General features: G+C 37.9%; 1 protein-coding gene across 2 annotated transcripts in view; it reads right to left on the minus strand.

Annotated features, from left to right (window-relative positions):
* The window catches only part of LOC140153368 (zinc transporter ZIP9-like), a 29,964-nt gene extending 11,901 nt beyond the window's left edge, over positions 1-18,063 (minus strand). The window contains exon 1 of one of the 2 annotated variants that reach the window (XM_072176102.1): positions 17,775-18,063. Coding sequence is in view for 1 of the 2 variants with exons in the window: in XM_072176101.1 (XP_072032202.1) it covers positions 568-672 (105 nt within the window). In the remaining variant the exon portion in view is untranslated. Of the gene's footprint in view, positions 1-567; positions 771-17,774 lie in introns of those variants that run through there. The other variant, XM_072176101.1, reaches the window with a different exon arrangement.
* Positions 18,064-20,634: the final 2,571 nt, after the last annotated feature.

Genomic DNA, 20,634 nt, shown 5'->3' on the forward strand with positions numbered 1-20,634 from the left:
ATGTTTAAAGTTGTAATTTTGTGTTTTTGATCGCAAAGATCGGATATTTTCGTTCCCGATTGGAATTCTGAACCCTTCGCAAGGGTGCCGATTTCGGCAGAACTTTGATGATAATTTTGCTTTTTTGGACACTGAAATGCATTCGATCCTTAATTTTGTTTCAACCGAGTCTTAAATTAGCAAGCACAATAAGGTTGGTACCACTTTTATATACATTGATAAAAAATTTTAAGATTTTTTTCAAGTTTCTATTACCGGCGCAAATCGTTAAGTGTGTAATTCCCATTGACATCCAAAATGGCGTAAGCCAGTCCTTAATATACATAGGTACGGCGTATATAGGACTGGCAAGCGAGTCTACCGTGGGCGTAGGCTAGCGTGATAGACACCCATAATATTGGACGCGGTGGGATGTTTTTCACTAGAATTGACATGGACTCGTTTCATCCTGGCTTGGCTAGACCATGGAGTTATTATCTATTTATAACTTGATGGCTATACTGCTGCTTGAGGTTGTAATTGAAATGCTTTTTTTTTAGTCAAAAAAATTTAAGGTAGTAAGCTTACCTCGGAAAGATTAAACGCTAGAGGAACTGATCCTGCGATGTAGCAACCCACTAACATCGCCAATGACAGCGCTACGATCGCCCATGGATCATCCATATTTGACATCTAAGATCTGAAGCTAATAAAAACAATTATTGACACGTTTCTCAGCACACGTATGGTACTGCTGAACACATCATCTGTCCATTTACATGTTTACAATATTTTATGTACGGACTTAATGCCTGAATTCTACCGGTCTGTTGATGATCACATTGTCTAATGAGTGTCGTAAACATTTGGATAGTAAAAATATATTTCTACTCTGCAGTAACATTATTTTCAATTTTTATATAATAATTTTGTTTTTTAAATATCAATTTAAAAACATTTCTGCATTTATCTCTTTAATAAAGCATTGCATAATTACTGTACCTGGTATTAAATCTACAGTAGTTACATCAAGCGTTTGTTGGTATTGATGAAAAGTAAAACTAGAAACTCTTGATTGGGTATTTTTCCCTAAACCTTTTAAAATACATAAAAGTAAACCACTAAAAACTCTCTTGAAGTGAAGTAATAAACCTTTTTGATAAAAGGTGTGCTAATTTCTTTTTAATTTATTTCTATGGCAAACACTAGGAAAAAATGGTTTTATTTGTTTATTTTGAAAACTTTTTACAAGTAAAGACACCAGCTATCCACGTGTTTTACATAGGGTAAATATCCTGTGGTATTATACTATAGTATACTCTTAGACAAAAAAAAGACAACAATGCCTTAGAATATTTTGTATACTTTCCGCAGGATCACTGTCGGGCCTATTAAAACCGTCGAATAAATAATTAGATTATCAAAAGTGGCATTTTACGATAGGCTTGTCAGTCAGAGTATTGGCATATCTGGGCTACTCTGAAAGTTAGCCATAAATGTACGATTTCAGTCCAATTTTAATTTTGTTATTTTATTGGCTCGGAAGATTTTCAACATTGGGGGCTGAACTTGAACATTTTTGGTGGGCCGAGGGGGTTTCTCCCTCGGAGTCAGAAAACTTTGAAAAATATAGGTCACAAACACCAATTTTCCATCTTATCACAAGTCAAAATAATAATCATTAAAATAATTAAACATAGGCCTAAAGAAAAAAACAATAGCCTATATGAAAAGGTTTTTGTTAACAGATTCCGCTGGAGGTATTAAAGGTCCGTAACCCGATCGACAGCATCATCCCCTGATTTTTTTCATTGTTGATGAGGTTTTGGTATCACATAATAGATACTATTTTTCTCATTACTATCCTGAAATTTGACGCTCCAAGTCGATGTATTTCCGGAGAAATCATGAATCACAGCGGTTTTTACAGGTTACCAGTTTGTAAACAATAAAAATTTCTTCGGATCATGGAAGAGAAAAAAAGCGAACTACGCTAAGTGTAGTCTCGCGGCCAGACTGTATGTGGCTATCACGAGGATCGACGAGTGTCAGACCGACGCAAACTGGCTGTGTAGGAGACTACGCTAAGTGCTGAGGAGACGGTCCGCCGTATATAATTAAAACAATTCCTTGATTATTTCAGTTGGTGAAATAGCTCAATTGGCTAGCGCGCCGTTCTTTTACCCGAGAGGTACCCGGTTCAAAATCCGGTATCAGAAGGTTTTTTTCCTCTCCATTTTTAACCCAAACTTTTTATATTCATTTGAAATGTACATATTGCAAGGGGAAATATATTTTGTTTCTTTTTTTTCTGAAACGGTACGAAAAAGAGTTAAAAACAAATATTTTCCGTTCAATACGGGCCGGGCATTGCAGCATGTCAGCATTCGTCATACGAACGGGAATTGTTGTTGTTGCATGCCTACCCAGAATGCAATTCACGTATACAAGGTATTGGATTGCAAATTTGGCTATTTATTCACATTTACGCTGAAAATGCTCTCGTTTTTTCACAAAGCAGCATAAAGGGGAGATATTTGATATTATTATGTAATTTTAAAGACAATCCATATCCAAAACCAATAGGGTTACCCCCTTTAATTATTTTCTTCGTAGGCTCTAAATGTTGTCTTCAGAAGATAGCAAGCAAAAAACATCTAAGAATAATAATGTTAAAAAAAACCCAAAAACATTGCCTAACACGCGTAGTAGATGATTGATGATTCAGTTCGGCGCGAAACGGCAAAACTACATTGACCGGGGCTGCGCTTAAACAAATCGGTAGGCTATTAGGCCGAATGCAAAGCTATAAGGCCCATGAAAGTCAATTCCGAGTTTATCGTCCCTTTTTTTTCCCAGGATGGTGAGGTGACTTTTTCATTTTTCATTTTTCATTATTTCATCAGATTTCATTATTGACCTAAAGTGCGTGTTGATTTAAAGCCACACTCATACATGTTATTTATAAACATGTTTTTATATGGGTAGGGACTAGAAAAGTTAGAAAAGAGCCTGGTTTTGGTTCCAAGTTATAAATTTATATGTTTTACAAACAATAATATATGTTTCCAATTGCTAAAACTGGTGAAAACACTGATACTTTGAAAATAATGAATTATTTTGGCATTTTTGAAAATTTGACGCGGGTGTTTTTGGTGTCCCAAAAGTGACGCGGGCGGGGGACGATAAACTCGGAATCGACTTTCACGCGCCTAATGAAATGTTAGAATGACGAAGCTGACCAAAATTTAAAACAGCACTCCGTTCCCACGATAGTTCGAAGGTTACAGTGTGGCCAAAACTTAAAAATAGCAACATCATGTTGTAATATCTTAAATTGCCTTCCTTATCACAGGGAATAATAAAAATTCCTTTAAAAAAGGAATGGGGCGCCCAATGTGAGCTTGGAAGTGATATGGTGAATTCCATGGTGTGTAGATTTGGTATTATAATGATTTTTCTAGGGAAGAGTAGAAGATGATCAAATGCAAGAGAAATGTGTTTGATTGGGGAAGGTGTTCTGACAATCCAAATATATACTTAGTCCACCTCAGATGACCTGTAACAATTTTGGCGCAGAATTGTAATCGACATTACTTAATTCACCTCGGATGACTTTAATCTGACATTCAACATTTTCGCGCTTACACCAATCATATCCATAACAATTTATTAACTCTTACAACTTCCTGTCAACTCTCTAATTTAAAACTCTAAATTTCTGTCTGTTTGCCTTTTCTGTCTTGTACCATTTAGTACACTACAGTTTTTTACAATTATTAAGATAAGCAAACATTGCTGGGTAGATAACATGATTTAGTTATTTACTTTATCCAATCATGGAGGTAGTAGCTAGTACTACCTCCATGATCCAATCTTGCATTTTCTGAATGAATTGAATTGTCAAATAATGTCGTAAAAACTTTATTTCTGAACGGTTTTTATCGTTGAGAAAACAAAATGTATGTTTAATATATCAATTATTTCAATGAGAGCAGTTCCATTAACTTTCTTCCATAAATAATCACAGAGTATTATCTGTTTACAAAATAAGCGGTTTTTTAATTGTATATTCAGATTTAATTAGCGTGCAATTATCATTATCAGTACTACTCAAAAACATGGCCTTGCTCATGTGTACATTGTATAGTCACTGCCTCGTTTGATCTCTTAGGCCAATAAAAAAAATTGTTTGCTTGCTCCAAATGAATTTTCAAAAATTGGGTCGGTCGGCCGCGGGATTTTTTTTAATTATTATTATTTTATTACTAGCAAACCCTACTGTTTGTATTAATTAATGTTCAAAATATGAAAAATCAGACAATTTTGGTGTCAAAATAAATCAGCTATTGGCTGCTGGTTCCAATTATGACATATCTGTCTTTGTTTAAGATATACAGCCTACAGGGGGTGAATATAACTGGTACCTTAATTTTTTGGCTTACTGTATACCAGGCCTTCTCAACTAGTTTATTTGAAGTGCCAACTGGGCAATTTTAGTGATCATGAAGTGCCAACATGTAAAGAAAGGATTTTGTGAGGGAGCGTGTGCGCGACTGAACGCATGGGGTCCAAGGGCCCGCCTTATAGCCCGTGGAGGAATCCAGTGTGAAAGCCCTGGTAACGGGGGTCCAGGGGGCAGCACCCCCGGAAACTCTGAGATTTTAGGGCTTTCTAAAGGCTAAGATGTGGTATTTTCACCCCTTTTTTTGTTAAAAATTTACGTGAAAAAAATTAGTAAATTTACCGTGCGCCACTTCGTGTGCCACTTCAACTAACTCCAAGCGCCACAAGTGGCCTGCTGTATACCAAGCTTTACTTGATCGAATGCTCTGTTTACTACACCCATGGAGCTATTAAAGATGGAGAGGCAATAGATTATGTAACGCATTGTTCACTTGTGCCGATTTGAAATCTGACAAGCTATTCATCGAAAGGTACCTTTTGTTTGGGACAAAGGGCTTCCGCCATTAAATCGGTAAGCTGACCCGACAGTGTATTAACGCTTTACCTAGCAGGCTACTGTCAAGGTCTTGGGAGGAGAGGTGGAGGAGGGACATGAAGAATGAGAGGGGGGCTGGAGGAAGAGAGAAAGAGGGACAAAAAGTATGAGGGGATGGAGAAGGGACGGGAGATAAGAAGAGGGAGTGATACTTTAGCAAGGAAAGAATAAGTACAGAGAAAGGAAAAGAAAGGAATGACAAATAAATGTAGGCCTTATAATAATTATTATAGAAACTAAACACAGCCCCCCCCACATAGGCCTAACACTAACAGCACTATAGGCAGCCATTCGATGATGTCAATGCCTTTATGCGTTACGTATTTAAAACGCCCAGTCAGATGTATTTTACACCTGCCAAGCACAAGTCACCCAATTTCGAAAATTGGACGTTGAATGTACACTCTCATGAATATTGATTGGCAACATTTTCCAATATGAGCGTGTTTATAGTGAGCCAGATTATCCGGTATTTGGCGTATAAGTACATCTTATACGGTATTGGTCGCCACTATAAACACACCAATAGCGCTATTTGCCGCACATATTATACGGAACTGATATCCTTCGATATCGATGGATATTGCAGTATATTCTTTCCGTATACGGCCACTATAAACAGACAGGGATTAACGATACCGTTATTCAAGGAAGTGGAGCAGGGTAATATAACTCTCCGAGCTCAAATTTGTCACTGTAATAACACATCACCTACAGATATGGTACGGCACTGTAGCAATAATGATTTTATAAATGGTCGGTATCGTTTCGACGGCAAACTATTTGAAACTGGCACCATATCGTGTCTCCCACATTGCATTGCGGTGACCTCGAACACGCTGAGTTCAACCACCTCGGATTCAGAATAGCGCTATTGATTGCCACTATAAACAGCCGAGATAACGGATTAGTCACATTCCATTCTAATCCCATATGCGTATAATGATACCGTATAAATACCGTACACCACTATAAACACGCTCTATGTCAGCGCTCAAATCGGCCCGACACAATAGAACAATAGACCATTCAGTGCGCTGACTACACCTATAGACGAATCCAAATACACGCATTCCTACACCTGACTAGCAGCCTTTATTTGGGTAGCCGTCGGTTACAATGCACTCAAAATGTGAAATGATTCGGCCTTGGCGGAAATTTTAAACTGCATTCCATCACCCGTTTTACACCTTCCGCGAAAACACAGGCAGACAAAAGAATAACACAATACAGTTCCCTTCGACACAACACACAGCATGGTCTATTCGCTGTTGAAGTGACATAATAATCGGATTAACTACACGCGGTTTCTATGCATTGATGTACTTACGAACAAAATGAATATGTATGAATAGATGCGACGGGATTACCTGCGGAATTATCTCCATTGTATTATTAGCTATATTATTCTATTAACCCTCCTCGTCCTTCTTCTCTAGGTGTTAGGCGGCTTTTATTTGCACAATTGGACGCTCAAAACACCAGATTGGTGCTAGCGGCTACCCAAAGATGTCCGACCAAATCCTGACCATGACTTGGCTCCTTGGATTCGTCTATAGCCATTTTTCTTTTTATATAGGCCTATACCACACTTTACTTGATCGAATGCTCGCTCTGTTTACTACAAGGTCACACACTAATGACCATAGATTTTTCATCGATTCTAATCCAAAGTTGCGCAAGTGCTGGATGTGTGGATTCTTTTGTTATTCAGCTATAAAACACCTTGTACTATTTCTGTCAACCATCTCCTGTATTCCAGCATGGAAATGGGTGGATTAAATCCGCTTAAAAATCGATGTTGAATTGTTTGTGTTGCAAACTTTCATCATGATTTTGTCTACGTGTAACACGGGTGATGAAATGCAGTTTAATATCCCCGCCAAGGCTACACCATTTCACATTTAAAGGCCGACATACACGAGGCAATTTTCCAAGCAATTGCCTGTTGCACACACCTTGCAAAAAGAGTGCTCCGTGTATTTTGGATTTGCAAGGAATTAATCCCCCAAGCATCAGGCAAATTAATCCCCCGAGCAACAGGCAAAAAGTAGAGACATGCTCTACTTTCAAGGTTGTTGCATGCAATCTAACCTCCGCCAGCCAATCAGCTGAGTGAACACCGGCTGGTCACTGCATTCATCTGGGAATGTGTAGGGACCAGCTTGATTCACCATCCACAACATGATCTTAGTTTTCCTTAGCCTTTTCTTCATGGAAAATTGTATAGATATACACCAATCCGAGAGGCGTTTACTGTATTTGGCCCTCTATTGACGGCAACACAGATGTACCAGAGCGGGAGATTTAATTCGTAATTCAATACTCATGATTGTGTATTGAATAACACTGTTGTGTACAATTCCCGGGTACAATACTATATAGCACAAAATAAATAATGGATGGAACCCCCGACCTCGGGACACCGCAGTTTTACATCGGGGACACCGCAGTAATGGCGAAGTCGGATAGGTGTATACAGGAGATGATGGCAATCTTTTGCTTTCAGGACAACACATGAGCTATTTTGATATGATTACGAAAATCATTAACCACTAGGCCTACTTATGTTTTGAGTATATCCCCAAACCTAAGACCATGCTCAAGGAATTGCAAGGCCCCACATTGCTTCGTGTATTTTGATCAATTGCTCAGCTTCATGGTCAGTGAGCACATACTCACCCACTAAGTAATAGGCCTTGCAATTGAAATTGCCTGTGTATGCCCTGCTTTAGGTGGGATAGACCTTAGTTAGGGGGACCCAGCTATGGCTGCCATTGAATGTATGAATGCGTGAAATTGGATTCGTCTATTGGGCCATGACATCATACCTAATTATCAAATGTCCTTATTGAAAAAGAGATAAATGGTTCACAAAAAATAATCCCCCTCCTTAAAGTTACAAAACATTTCTTTGCATAACTTGACACACAGTGTCATCGCCCCGATATCTTCATGGTAGAAATCGCCATGGTAGGTTGAATCCACAGCCACCCATGGCCATTTTATTCGGACCTTACGAGATGCATAATTAGCGAAGTGACCTGACTAAGGCTACTGACAAATGACAATAGCCGGGGTAATTGATTTCTCGCTGTGTGAGTAAGCTTATATACGACATTGCGGTCAGTGGTCATCATACTGCCTCCACTTGAGTAGTGAGTGCAGCTACATGTATAGCCTGCTGCGCGCTGTAGTCCACACAGGACCAACGCAATATAAAATAGAGTTTTGGTCAGATTTTGAGTTCAAAGCGCACGGCCAATTTTCAAAGTGTACGTTAACGACTATCATATGTTCAACACGTATTTTCAAGTGTATGAGACCACATCTGGTTTCTTGAGACGAAATCATTTACGGGAGATATTCATCATTTTCTAACCCGGTATCCGAAGATTTTCGTCTGATATCAAAATCGTGCATAGCAATTCACGTGTATCGATCCCGTGTATTCATTTTAGTGTCTCTGCTGCACCAAATAATTATTAGCCAGGCGATGTCGGTGTGCGACATACATTTCGTTGATTTTAAAAATTTAAAAAGCTGTGAATAAAGGAATAATTTCCATAACTTGACATACATTTCGTTGATTTTAAAAATTTAAAAAGATGTGAATAAAGGAATAATTTTCCCACTCTCTCAACGTTCTTTCGTTAAGAAATCTTTTTGTTTTGGCCAAAAATAATCAAATTTCCAAAAATGATGAAAAAGTGGCACTTTTCAACATCCTCATTTATGTCCAAATTAGCTTCAACGAATCATTATTTTGCACTACATGATGTTTGCATGGGTTGCTGAGAGATCAGAAACAGAAAGGTGATAAGAAAAGAAAACAATTATTGAGAAAGTTTTGTACATTACATGTATTGGATGTTGAAAAGTGCAACTTTTTTAAAGCATCAATTTTGAAAAATGTGATTATTTTTGACCAAAACAAAAGGATTTTGAGAAGGGATAACTTTGCTAAGGTAGCAAAAATATGCCACTATTCACAGGTTTTTAAATTCAACCAAATGAATGTCAAGTTGTGCAAAGAAATGTTTTGTAACTCCTAAATTTACCATTTTTTGAAACACCGGCTCAAAAAAACCTAGAAAAACCCCGTACATGTCAATGCCTCATTTCAAATATATAGTTTTAGTTTTGGTTTTGGTTTTGGTCACGTGGTTTCCTATTGTCCTGCCTAACCACTTGAATCATAAGATATCGAACTCATTGTTTCTACCTTTTGTTTAAAACCGAACATTTGTGTCAGTCAGTTTCGGTTTTGGTTTCAGTGTCTTATAAGTGGTGTGGATCGTAAAATTATTTGATTTGAAGTTACCTACTCTAAGTATACAAAAGAAATGTTTAAATTTCGCAGTGCAATATTCACGAGCAGAGAAGTCGAACAAAGCAGTCTACATTTGAAAGCATTGATTTAGTTTGAAAGCATTGACTTGAGACTACGAATTAGCCTAAGCTGATTTCACTGTGAAAATATATAGACCATCGAAATATTTCCACAGACATTACAATAGCCACTTGACAGATTATGACTTCATTGATATAAACACTATTATACATAACTCTATTTATGTGCATGTCGCATGACGGAAGATCAATATCATAGAAAGCTGGTTTAAACTAACTTTTATTCAATTTATTTATTGGAGAATAGAGAGAGAGAGATAGAAGAGATCGCCAGGGAAAGAGGGTATATGTGTGTGTGTGTGGGGGGAGGGGGTAAGGGTAAGGGAGAAAGAGAAACAGAGGGGAGAGAGCATTGGAAGTGGGAAGGGAAGGAGGGGGAGAGGGGGGGCTCAAGAGTGGAGTGGAATAATAAATAGGGAAGATATCGATATCGAGTGTGGGGGGGGGGAGGGAGGAGGTTATATATAGGTGGCGGAGGGAACATAGGTAAGAGGTATGGGATGTGCTTTCCGGGGAATAATCTAATTCATAATCAAATCATCTACATCATCATGTATCGTTTATATTTCAGACAAATAAGCAAACACCCCCCCCACACACACACACCCCTCAATATATGCACATAATTTCTACATGTAGGCCTAGGTCTCGTATATATCCATCCGTCTCAACGATGTCTATGCATAACTTATCAAACGAATCTCGGAACTCGGGTGTAATTTTATGGTGTCATGGAAGTGTGCCAACTACGGCAAAAGTCGCCCGCGTTGATAGATATCGATAATGCAAATGTTAGCACAATAGGCTATTATATACGTATGGTTATAGGCCATTATACTTTTGATTATATATACCCTCTTGTGTCCTCCCAGCACAATAGTGTTATGATTGCATACCAGTTCATCTCCACATTTTAATCCCTTGATTTTTGGTTTCTGAACAATAGAGAAACCAAAACTATATATTTGAAATGAGGGAATGAATCATTGTTTTATACTGCAAGATGATTGCATGGGTAACTGGGTAATCGTATACATATAAATTAAAGAAAACAAAAACACCATTAAATCAATCAAAACATTGATATCGAGAATGTTTTTGTACATAAAATGTATAGGATGTGGAAAAGTGCAACTTTTTCTGAAAGCATTCATTTTTGGAAAATGTTATTATTTTTGGCCAAAACAAAATGATTCTGGTCCGGACTCCTGTAAACAAGTTGAAGCCAGTCACAAGTGTCCCATAGTCCTACTTATCAATACAAAGCATACATAGACCAGAAGGACATAACTTCACCCATATGCGATAATACGAGTCACTTACATCTTTTGCCATGGGAGGGGAAGTATTAAAATGGACGATTTCAAAAGTATTAGGAAAAGAACCCGCAGTGTTTTTTGATCGTAGTTACTTTTTCGCCTTCATTTGACACCAGTTTCCGCTTGAGTCTGTCACTTTATGCACAGGTTTGGGCATATAAAGTCTGTAAAACACGTAACGCAGCTGTTATAAATGTGACTATAAAGCCGGGCTATAGAGGTTGTGCATATGACGTATCATACCATGATCATACTGTAATGCCGGACTACTCGAGTGCAGAGTGCATTCAACAAAAGCATGATTGCAATCTACCGCGACAGTTCGCCTTACACTGTACACACATATCAAATGCACTACGATCAAAATAGGTTGATGATAACATTAGATTGATGGACTGCACTGCGCCATGATTAAGGACACTAGTTCAAATCCTTTGTTTGGAGCCAATCAATAATTTCACGCACAATATTTCAACATAGAAAGAAGAGTGATTTATTACGCGCATTTTGATATCGGAATACAATACAGTAATTATTTGATTTGATCTAATGACCTTCCGTCCACGCACTCTATTATAGATGATTATTATGAGTTTAACACCATGATTTCTTTTTATTCTGACATTTACTAAAAAATTAAAACTATTACTTTTAATTTAAAATAAATCATAACGTGAAAAGGCGTAGGTCAAATTTTTTGCTCATTTCAACACTAATTCGATCGCTTCCAGTGCCTATAAACATGACTGAATGGGCATTGTTTAACCATGGAGGTATATAAATAAATGGAGAATGATCGCCAGAATTCTAATCTCCTAAGTGGAGATTATCCCGTTACCTCTATTCAATGAGTCACCAAACTTGAATTGACCAGCCACTTCAGCCAAGCTATTGATATCCACGATGGTTATGAGCCTCTACCATGGTTCATTGATTATCACTCCCAAAATTTCCTCATAGGAATTGACCCTACATTGACCCGTATCGGAAGCCTTGTAAAAGAGACTGTATAATGACGTCAGCTAGTCAATCAGCTAGTTCAAAGTCACCAGTTTTGATAGCTTATAGTTTCAATGTATGATCGTGCAAAAACCCGAAGAAATTCGGATGTTCTGTTCTCAAGTTATGAAACTGTTTTCTACACTAGTTGTGCCGTAACTTGACAAATATACTTAGTTTTCATGTTCATATATCAAGCTTCTAAGGGGGTCTGAGGGAGTTCAAATATAGTGCAAATGAAAGCAAAACGTTTTTACCTTCCGATTGTGAAACAATTATGTTGGGCCAATTTGGGCCATTTGAGTTACGAGCGAGAAAAATTTACCGGAAGTACTTCGGAATTCAAGCAAAAGTGATGATCAGACAATCTTTTCTAGAGAGAAATTGATATATGGAATGTATAGGCCCTATATACTTTGTTTAAACAGTTTCTCATAGTTTAGTGTATGATAATCGTGATTTTGGTTGAAACTTCGGGTCAAATTGATTGAGTGCCATGACGGATATGTCATGTTATTGTTTTTAAACTTTTAATTCTGTATTGTCATGAAATCGTATAGGCCGCCTAAATCATCATCATTAAACTTCTCATTGTATAATAAATAATTAGCAGTATTTAGGCCTAAATGATTATTAATATTATTAGGAGGCTATCATTTTCTTTGGAGGAGGGGTTCCAAATATACGGGGGGGTCATAACTTTTGGGAAAAAAAGTCATAGGCCTAATTCAATTTTTCATGACCAAAATGTAGGGAGTCACAAGATGACAACAGATAAGGTGTTTCTTTTTCATAATTACTGATTTCTTGATGCAATTTAAGCACTCAATTTTTGGCGAAAATGAGATTTTGATATCAAACTTTTATGAAACATGTAGTTAGGGGAAAAAGTTCACTTTGGTGACCACTCTCTGGCTAGTAAGGTTTGACGATTGATTCAACTTCTATGGACCATTTAGAAAAAAAAATAGCCACCATGTCCCTCGCGAAAATCCCGGCATTTTTCGCTAGAGGCCAAAATCAAAATGGCCACCGCCACCATTTTGAAAATCTAAGTTTTGAACCAGAGCACCTATAATCATGCACAAAGACACTTTTTTCGGATATGTCGAGTACAAGGTTCCGATTCTGACATTAGTTTGACATTACGGCATCATTTTCACCCAGAAATCTAAGATGGTGGCCGGCACCATCTTGAAAAATTTAGTTTTGAACAAGAGGACCTAAAATCGTGTACAAAGACACTTTTTTGGATAAGTCGACCACAAGGATTTCAAATTTGACATTACTTTGACGTTACGAACTCATATTTACCCAGAAATCCAAGATGGTGGCCGCCGGCGCCATCTTGAAAAAAAAAGTTTTGAACCAGATACCTAAAATCGTGTACAAAGACACCTTTTCCGGTAAGTCGGACTCAAGAAATCCGAATCTGACATTAATTTGACGTCACACAATAATTTTTGCCCAGAAATCCAAGATGGCCCCCATTTGGTAGAGCGTAAATGTGATTTTTGAATGAGAGCAGAAGCATAAGTGTGTCATTTCCGCCTTATCTGGGGTTCATGTCCCTTATATGGGGTTTAAACTGCCTTATCTTGGGTTTACATCCCTTATCTAGGGATAAGGCGCCTTACCTGTGGTTTAGACGGCCTTATCCAGGGTTTACGTTCCTTACCTGTTGCTAAGATGCCTTAACCTTAGCATATCGCAGTCTAAACCCAGATAAGGCTTCTAAACCCCAGATAGTGCGCCGTAACCCCATATAAGGGACGTAGACCACCGACAAAGCAGTCCAAACCCCTAATAAGGCGCTTTAACCCTATATGAGGAACATAAACCTAAGATAAGGCATCTAAACCACACATAAGGTGCCTTAACTCTACATAAGGGTCGTTAACCCTAGATAAGGGTTAACCCCAGATAAGGGTCGTAAACCTCAGATAAGACATCTAAACCCAAGATAAGGCGCCTTAACCCCAGATAAGAGACGTAAACTCAGATATGGCAGTCTAAACCCCCATAAGGCGCCGTAACCCCAGATAAGGGACGTACACCTCAGATAAACCAGTCCCAACCCCAAATAAGGCGCCTTAACCCTAAATAAGGAACATAAACCTAAGATAAGAGAAGTAAACGCCAGACGGCGCCTTATCTGGGGTTTAGACTGCCATATCTGAGTTTACGTCTCTTATCTGGGGTTAAGGCGCCTTATTTTGGGTTTAGATGCCCTATCTGAGGTCTACGACCCTTATCTGGGGTTAACAACCCTTATCTAGAGTTAAGGCACCTTATGTGGGGTTTAGATGCCTTTTCTGGGGTTTATGTTCCTTATTTAGGGTTAAGGCGCCTTATTTGGGGTTTAGACTGCTTTATCTGGGGTCTACGTCGCTTATCTGGGGTTACGGCGGATCTATCTGGGGTTTATATGCCTTATCTGGGTTTAGACTGCGATATGCTAATGTTAAGGCATCTTAGCCACAGGTAAGGAACGTAAACCCAGGATAAGGTCGTCTAAACCACAGATAAGGCGCCTTATCCCTAGATAAGGGATGTAAACCCAAGATAAGGCAGTTTAAACCCCATATAAGAGACATGAACCCCAGATAAGGCGGAAATGACACACTTATGCTTCTACTCTCATTCAAAAATCACATTTACGCTCTACCAAGTGGGGGCCATCTTGGATTTCTGGGCAAAAATTATTTTGTAACGTCAAATTAATGTCAGATTCGGAGTTCTTGAGGTCGACTTACCGGAAAAGGCGTCTTTGTACACGATTTTAGGTAATCTGGTTCAAAACTTTTTTTTTCAAGATAGCGCCGGCGGCCACCATTTTGGATTTCTGGGCAAATATGAGTTCGTAACGTCAAAGTAATGTCAAATTTGAAATCCTTGTGGTCGACTTATCCAAAAAAGTGTCTTTGTACACGATTTTAGGTCCTCTTGTTCAAAACTAAATTTTTCAAGATGGTGCCGGCCACCATCTTGGATTTCTGGGTGAAAATGATGCCGTAATGTCAAACTAATGTCAGAATCGGAATCCTTGTACTCTAAAAAAAAAAAAAAGTGTCTTTGTGCATGATTATAGGTGCTCTGGTTCAAAACTTAGATTTTCAAAATGGTGGCGGCGGCCATTTTGGATTTTGGCCTCTATCGAAAAATGCCGGGATTTTCGCGAGGGACATGGTGGCTATTTTTTTTTCTAAATGGTCCATAGAAGTTGAATCAATCGTCAAACCTTACTAGCCAGAGAGTGGTCACCAAAGTGAACTTTTTCCCCTAACTAATGAGCACTTAATTTCCAATAAGTATAAACTTCATTTTACCCCATTGAAATCAATGGCAAGTGAAACAGACTTCACAATGTAATCAGCTTAGCATAATCAATATAAACCTGAAATTGCCTATTCAACAATAATTGGTCATAACCAACGTAGTACAAAAGAGGCTTGGCTGGATCATTCTCCATTTATTTATATACCTCCATGGTTTAACAATAGCCAGCAACTGACTAACGTTCTGAGTGTACTGACCATATACTGCATACATTTGTACTGTACGAGCAGTGTATGAGCTTTCAATCGATAACAAGCTACAAGCAGGGCTTCTCTATTCAATCATCAACAAGAATTGGGTGGCCCTTTTCCTTCTGAGGTTTTGATATAGGCTCTAATCATAACGATTTTTGTTCAGGGACCATCACAGATTTTATAAAGAAATACCCAGCTATAAAAATGCATGGTTGGCAAAATATGACCTAGCTTCTAATTCTACGAACAACTTGATATAATGATTCTTTTGTTATAGATATCACACTTCTATAATAGCCCACTTCGCTCAAATCAAATCAATTTCAGTGATCGAAAGAAATCTGGTATGTGTGTGAGTAAACTGCGTAAAGGGTCAGGACAAAAGTGTTTATTACCGGATTCGCACCATCCACTTGCATTGTCTACATTCAATTGAATTTAGTGAATGATCTCTAATTGTTGGGGCTAACGATTCCAGGGATTTACATTTCCTGAAAAAATTACAAAGAGTTAAAGAATCCCTCCAAGTTGGCTGCGATCCCGGCTGCGATAATCAAAACTCGCAAAATGTTCAGGTGCAATCCTATCCATGTAGGTACCGGACCGGTCAATATTTGCGTATATGAAAAAAAATACTGTTCGGGTTCTGGTATGAACGTTTGAACACAGTAATTTTTGTGGGACGTGAGAGCACATCAGACATATCGAATTACATCTGAATACGAAGATATTAAGAATGTCCTTGTGATATCAAATAATTAGATTTTTTTGAAATTCGCAATATGATACAAATTTTATGGCAAATTATTCAAAATTGATATTTTTGACATCTATATAACAGTCCTCGAAGTAAAATTGATAAATCTAATGATATGTATGTAGCCGGGAGGAAACTCCGCGCCGACAATCAATTGAAACTTGTGATCTTTTGTATTAAAGATCTAGATTCCCCCAAAAAAAACACCTAGAAAATTGACAGCGCCACGAATTCTCTAAATTCAGTACATTTCCGTTGTCAACCGTGTAATTGAATAGGATTATTTTAAAATTTTAAAACGCTTAAAACAAGTAGGCCTATGTTAATAAATAATATTAATACAAGCTATAAAACCGTTGGGGTTCGATAATGAACCCCACAAAACTAACCGAGTGATGGAAAATGCCACACGGCTGAGAGGTTTTGCCGTCTCTCCGCCCATCATGCCGCTCGCCGCCTGAAAATTGAGGCCTGTTGGGAAAAAATGTGTATCTTCAATACGAAATGTCAAAATTTTCAAATAATCGTCGGCTTTTCCTCCCAGCTATACACACTTTAAGTACATATCTTTAGATTTATAAATTTTACTTCGAGGACTTTTAAATATGAAAAATAAAAAAATATATCAATTTTGAATATTTTGGAATAAAATTTGTATTACATCGCCAATTTCAAAAAATCTAAATTTATTACCAACAGGACATTCTTCGTATTCAGAATACAATTCGATATATCTGATGTGCTCTCATGTCACACAAAAATACTGTGCAAACGCTGTTGCGTTGTTTGCTAGTCCAAAAATAAGGTTCGCTAATTCAAATTCAAATATAGAATAGTTTGCATCATCTAGGGTGTTTTGTTACCTAATGGACAACACAGTAAAATTTCAAATCCCATCGACTTTTTTTACCTATTTTTCTATTACCTAGTTAAGTTTGATTCTCAGGGGATATGGGTGTTTGGGACAGGCATTTTATCTTTCGCCGTCGAAGGCGGCAAATTTTTTTTTACAGAGTTGAGCGAGGCAATTTTTTTTCATCTCACCGTGGGCGATTTTCATTTTCATTTCACTAATGGGCAAATATGTTGTTTAAAAAAAGAAGAAAAAAAACTCGCAAGTCACACTATGGAAATCTAAATGATGCATAAATTGAAATTAGACTTCGTACAAGTCTTTAGACTTTTTTAATCTCAAAAAATGAGTGCTGTATTTTTCTGGAATGGTGAGTAGGCCCTTTCCCCTGCAGGGGTTTTCGTGGGACTTTTAGTATGGCGTTCTGGTGAACTCGTAGATGTTACACATGGGGCAGCTGCCCCCTTGGCTATGTCACAGAATGAATCGAACTTTGGAAATCTTCCCCCGTCACGCATTTCCCTTTGCAACCAGAGCTTTTCAACCTATCCCGGGAATTGATCCCGGAATTGATTAGCTCTTTTCGCGACGCGACGCCTTAATTTGCGCATAGACCTTTGACCGCGAAGTTGGTGAAGTACATCATGTCTGGCAATGCCGACTCAACCAGAACCAGAACCAGAATTTTTGAGATATCGAGCGATGACAATTATTTATACATATGAAATAAAACTATTTGCCCGAGATTTATCTCAGAAATAACAGGTTTACATTTGCAATTTATCGTGACCTCTGATTTGTTCGACTATGCTCTGCATACGTTTGAATCTATCAATTAGGCCCAACAATAATAAAATTCTCACCCGCGACAGACTATTCTGTCTGAAATTATGAGACATTAATCACTGATATGACTTACATTGCAAAGAGGTCCGGCGAACCCGAAGATAATGCAAATAGACTGCGGAACGAACTCGGTACTCAATAATTAGACAGCCATGTTTATCTGTGGCCATAGTCCGAATAATCAGACCCAGAACAAAATATTAATTTCTGACATGATCGTGTTCTGGCCATACGACTTGGAAAAATGGTTCCATCTATGTGTATTCATTCAGTTCCAATAACTTAAACTCCCTGCTCCTAAAACGTTCGAAATTTGTAGTTACTACAACTGGTATTCACTGGACGGCATAACCTATTAACATACATGCCAATTTTCATGAATGTTTCGCAGTAACAGTTGATACATTTTAATACATTGTAATGCATTCATGAATGTTTCGCAGTAACAGTTGATACATTTTAATACATTGTAATGCAAGCTATAAATTCACATACCATAGACAATCAATGTATGTTTACTTCAACGTGTTTGAGTCCGATACAGGCATGATACTGCTCAATGGGCTGTGAATAACTGATAGGTTATTGCATAATACTGCAATCCGAAGAACTTTTGTTTGCATGCAAAGTCCTAAATTTGATCCAATGAGATCGATTGTACTTTCTGGCCAACAATGTAACATTCAATCTCATTAGTATCTGTTTATCGCGCGTCCCTAGCTACTGGAGTATATAACATTAGTGTAAAGGGAGTGAAGTGGGTGTGACCAATCAGAATCCAGAAGGCATTGTTCTCCATTTGATTTGGGAGTAAAAACATAGACAACTAGAAGTGCGACCTCTGTCGTCGAACTCGTTTGGCATGAATAGAGGGCCAAAACAATTTCAATCAACGGTATCGCATTTTAAGGGGTCGTTTCGTGATGTGTCGCCGATTTCGAGACAGAAAATGCATTTTCGTGTTGACACCATGGATTATATTTTCGTATTTTTTGCACCATTTATAAGAACTCGTGAATGTTACTAAAATTGTGATTGAAGTTAAGCCTTTACCCATCTGATGGGTAGAGGACGCCTGGTTTGGGGTTCCAGGAAGTAAAACGTCCCCCATTTATCACAAATCAACGTCATAAAAGATTTGTGATTTTTAGTTTTTGCTTCCAAAACATTTTTGGAGGGCGCTAGTTAATGCAGAAACTGTCGTTTCACTGGTCTCCTCCACAGCCGAGATGATTCCGCTCATTCAACACAAACCGGCGGCGGAGGAGACTACGGTAAAAAAGGGTACATAAATGTCCTAAAGCGCCTGGGAGACTACTAACTGATGGTACGACAAGCCCCAAATAACAATTTAAAAGCCGGCTGAATGATTTATGAAAAGAAATGACTTTGGTTCAGGGAAGTTGAATTTTGCTTGGATTGGAACTTTAGCAGACCAGACAGTAAAACGAATGTCATCTTATAGAGATCATGATCATACTAGTTCTAGTAAATCTTACTCTCACTCGTGCTCTCACTCTTCCTGCAGAATTTACCCGTTTAAAATTCAATCTGCGTAAGAATTTGTGTAGTTCACAATGTTGAATGTAACCCAGTTGTAGCATAGTGAGCATAGACAGTAGTTTTCTCTACTGTCTGATGGTCACTGTCTGGTCACTACAAATTTCAAACGGTTGAAGACTTGTTCTCGAGTTGTAGGAAGTGCCACACCAATAACAAATAGGCCTATATAACCACCGCTATTACTTTGTAAATCGAGTTTTGGAAAAATATTCATGTATAAAACTAACATAATCAAAAAGGCAGATTGTTTTTGATATTACATATCAGTTATTCAGTTACTGTCAGTTTCATGCCAGCACTACTCCCTGATAGTCATATAACGACCAATAGATAAATGACGACTATCATGATCATGGAAGACTGAGTTCCGCAGTCTAGCCAGCACGGAGTGTTCAGTGGCAATGAATGATCAGACTGGTATCAAAACCACAAGGAGAACAACTATTGATTACAAACAATAATAAACTTATTGATTACAAAGCATACAAAACAGTTCAATCAGTTCAATTGATGCCAATTGACTGGTGTTGCCGTCTGATATTTACTCAGGTGATGCTAAAATTGATGAGTTTATTAATTTTTTTTGGTGCCTACAGTTTGCGATGAGTTCAGCGCGTTTTTGAGAGATGATTTAGAAATCATGATGAAGCATTTCTCAGACAGGCATAGATTACATCATTTTATTGCTGCCCGCTGAATTGATTTTATGTTAAAGTCTGTGATGCCTTTATCTTTAAGGTGCCATATGTGCTTAGTAGGAATGGGTGTGGTTTCCTATAATTAAGTACGCCTACAAATTTCTGAATTATATATAAAATTTAAAAACCGGGCAAAAACAATCAATCAAATAAAAAGAAAGAAAGAAAGAAAGAAAGAAAGAAAGAAAGAAAGAATGAATGAATGAATGAAAGAATTATATTGACCTGTTTCGGAACTAAAACATTTATTTCGCCATTAAAAGTAAATAAACCACCCCTTATTACTCTAATTTCGCACTATTAATTTTGTAAATAGAATCCCTGCTCATTTATCAGCGATCCCCTTACTATTCGTTTTGATGATATGGGTCGTTTTACAATCAGGGTACACAGATTGTCTCACTGGGGGTGAAAAATGAAGTGTCTAGTTTTCCTCAATTTATTTGTTTTTGTGTTGTAGATGGGTCAAATAGGAAATCTGTAAAATTTTTAGGCGTCAAGTGTTCAGAGTTTCAAGTTATGCCAGAAACATGTTTTTGATACACATGTTTCTGTATACCCCATTTTTCGGAGAGGACACATTTTGACGGAAACCTGACGTCCAACTTTCAAACATGTGATACATGAAAACTAAGTGTAAGTGGACTAAGTGTTTATTATGAGTTTGTAGGA

This window comes from Amphiura filiformis, chromosome 5 (assembly GCF_039555335.1).
Source record: "Amphiura filiformis chromosome 5, Afil_fr2py, whole genome shotgun sequence".
NCBI lineage: Eukaryota > Metazoa > Echinodermata > Ophiuroidea > Amphilepidida > Amphiuridae > Amphiura > Amphiura filiformis.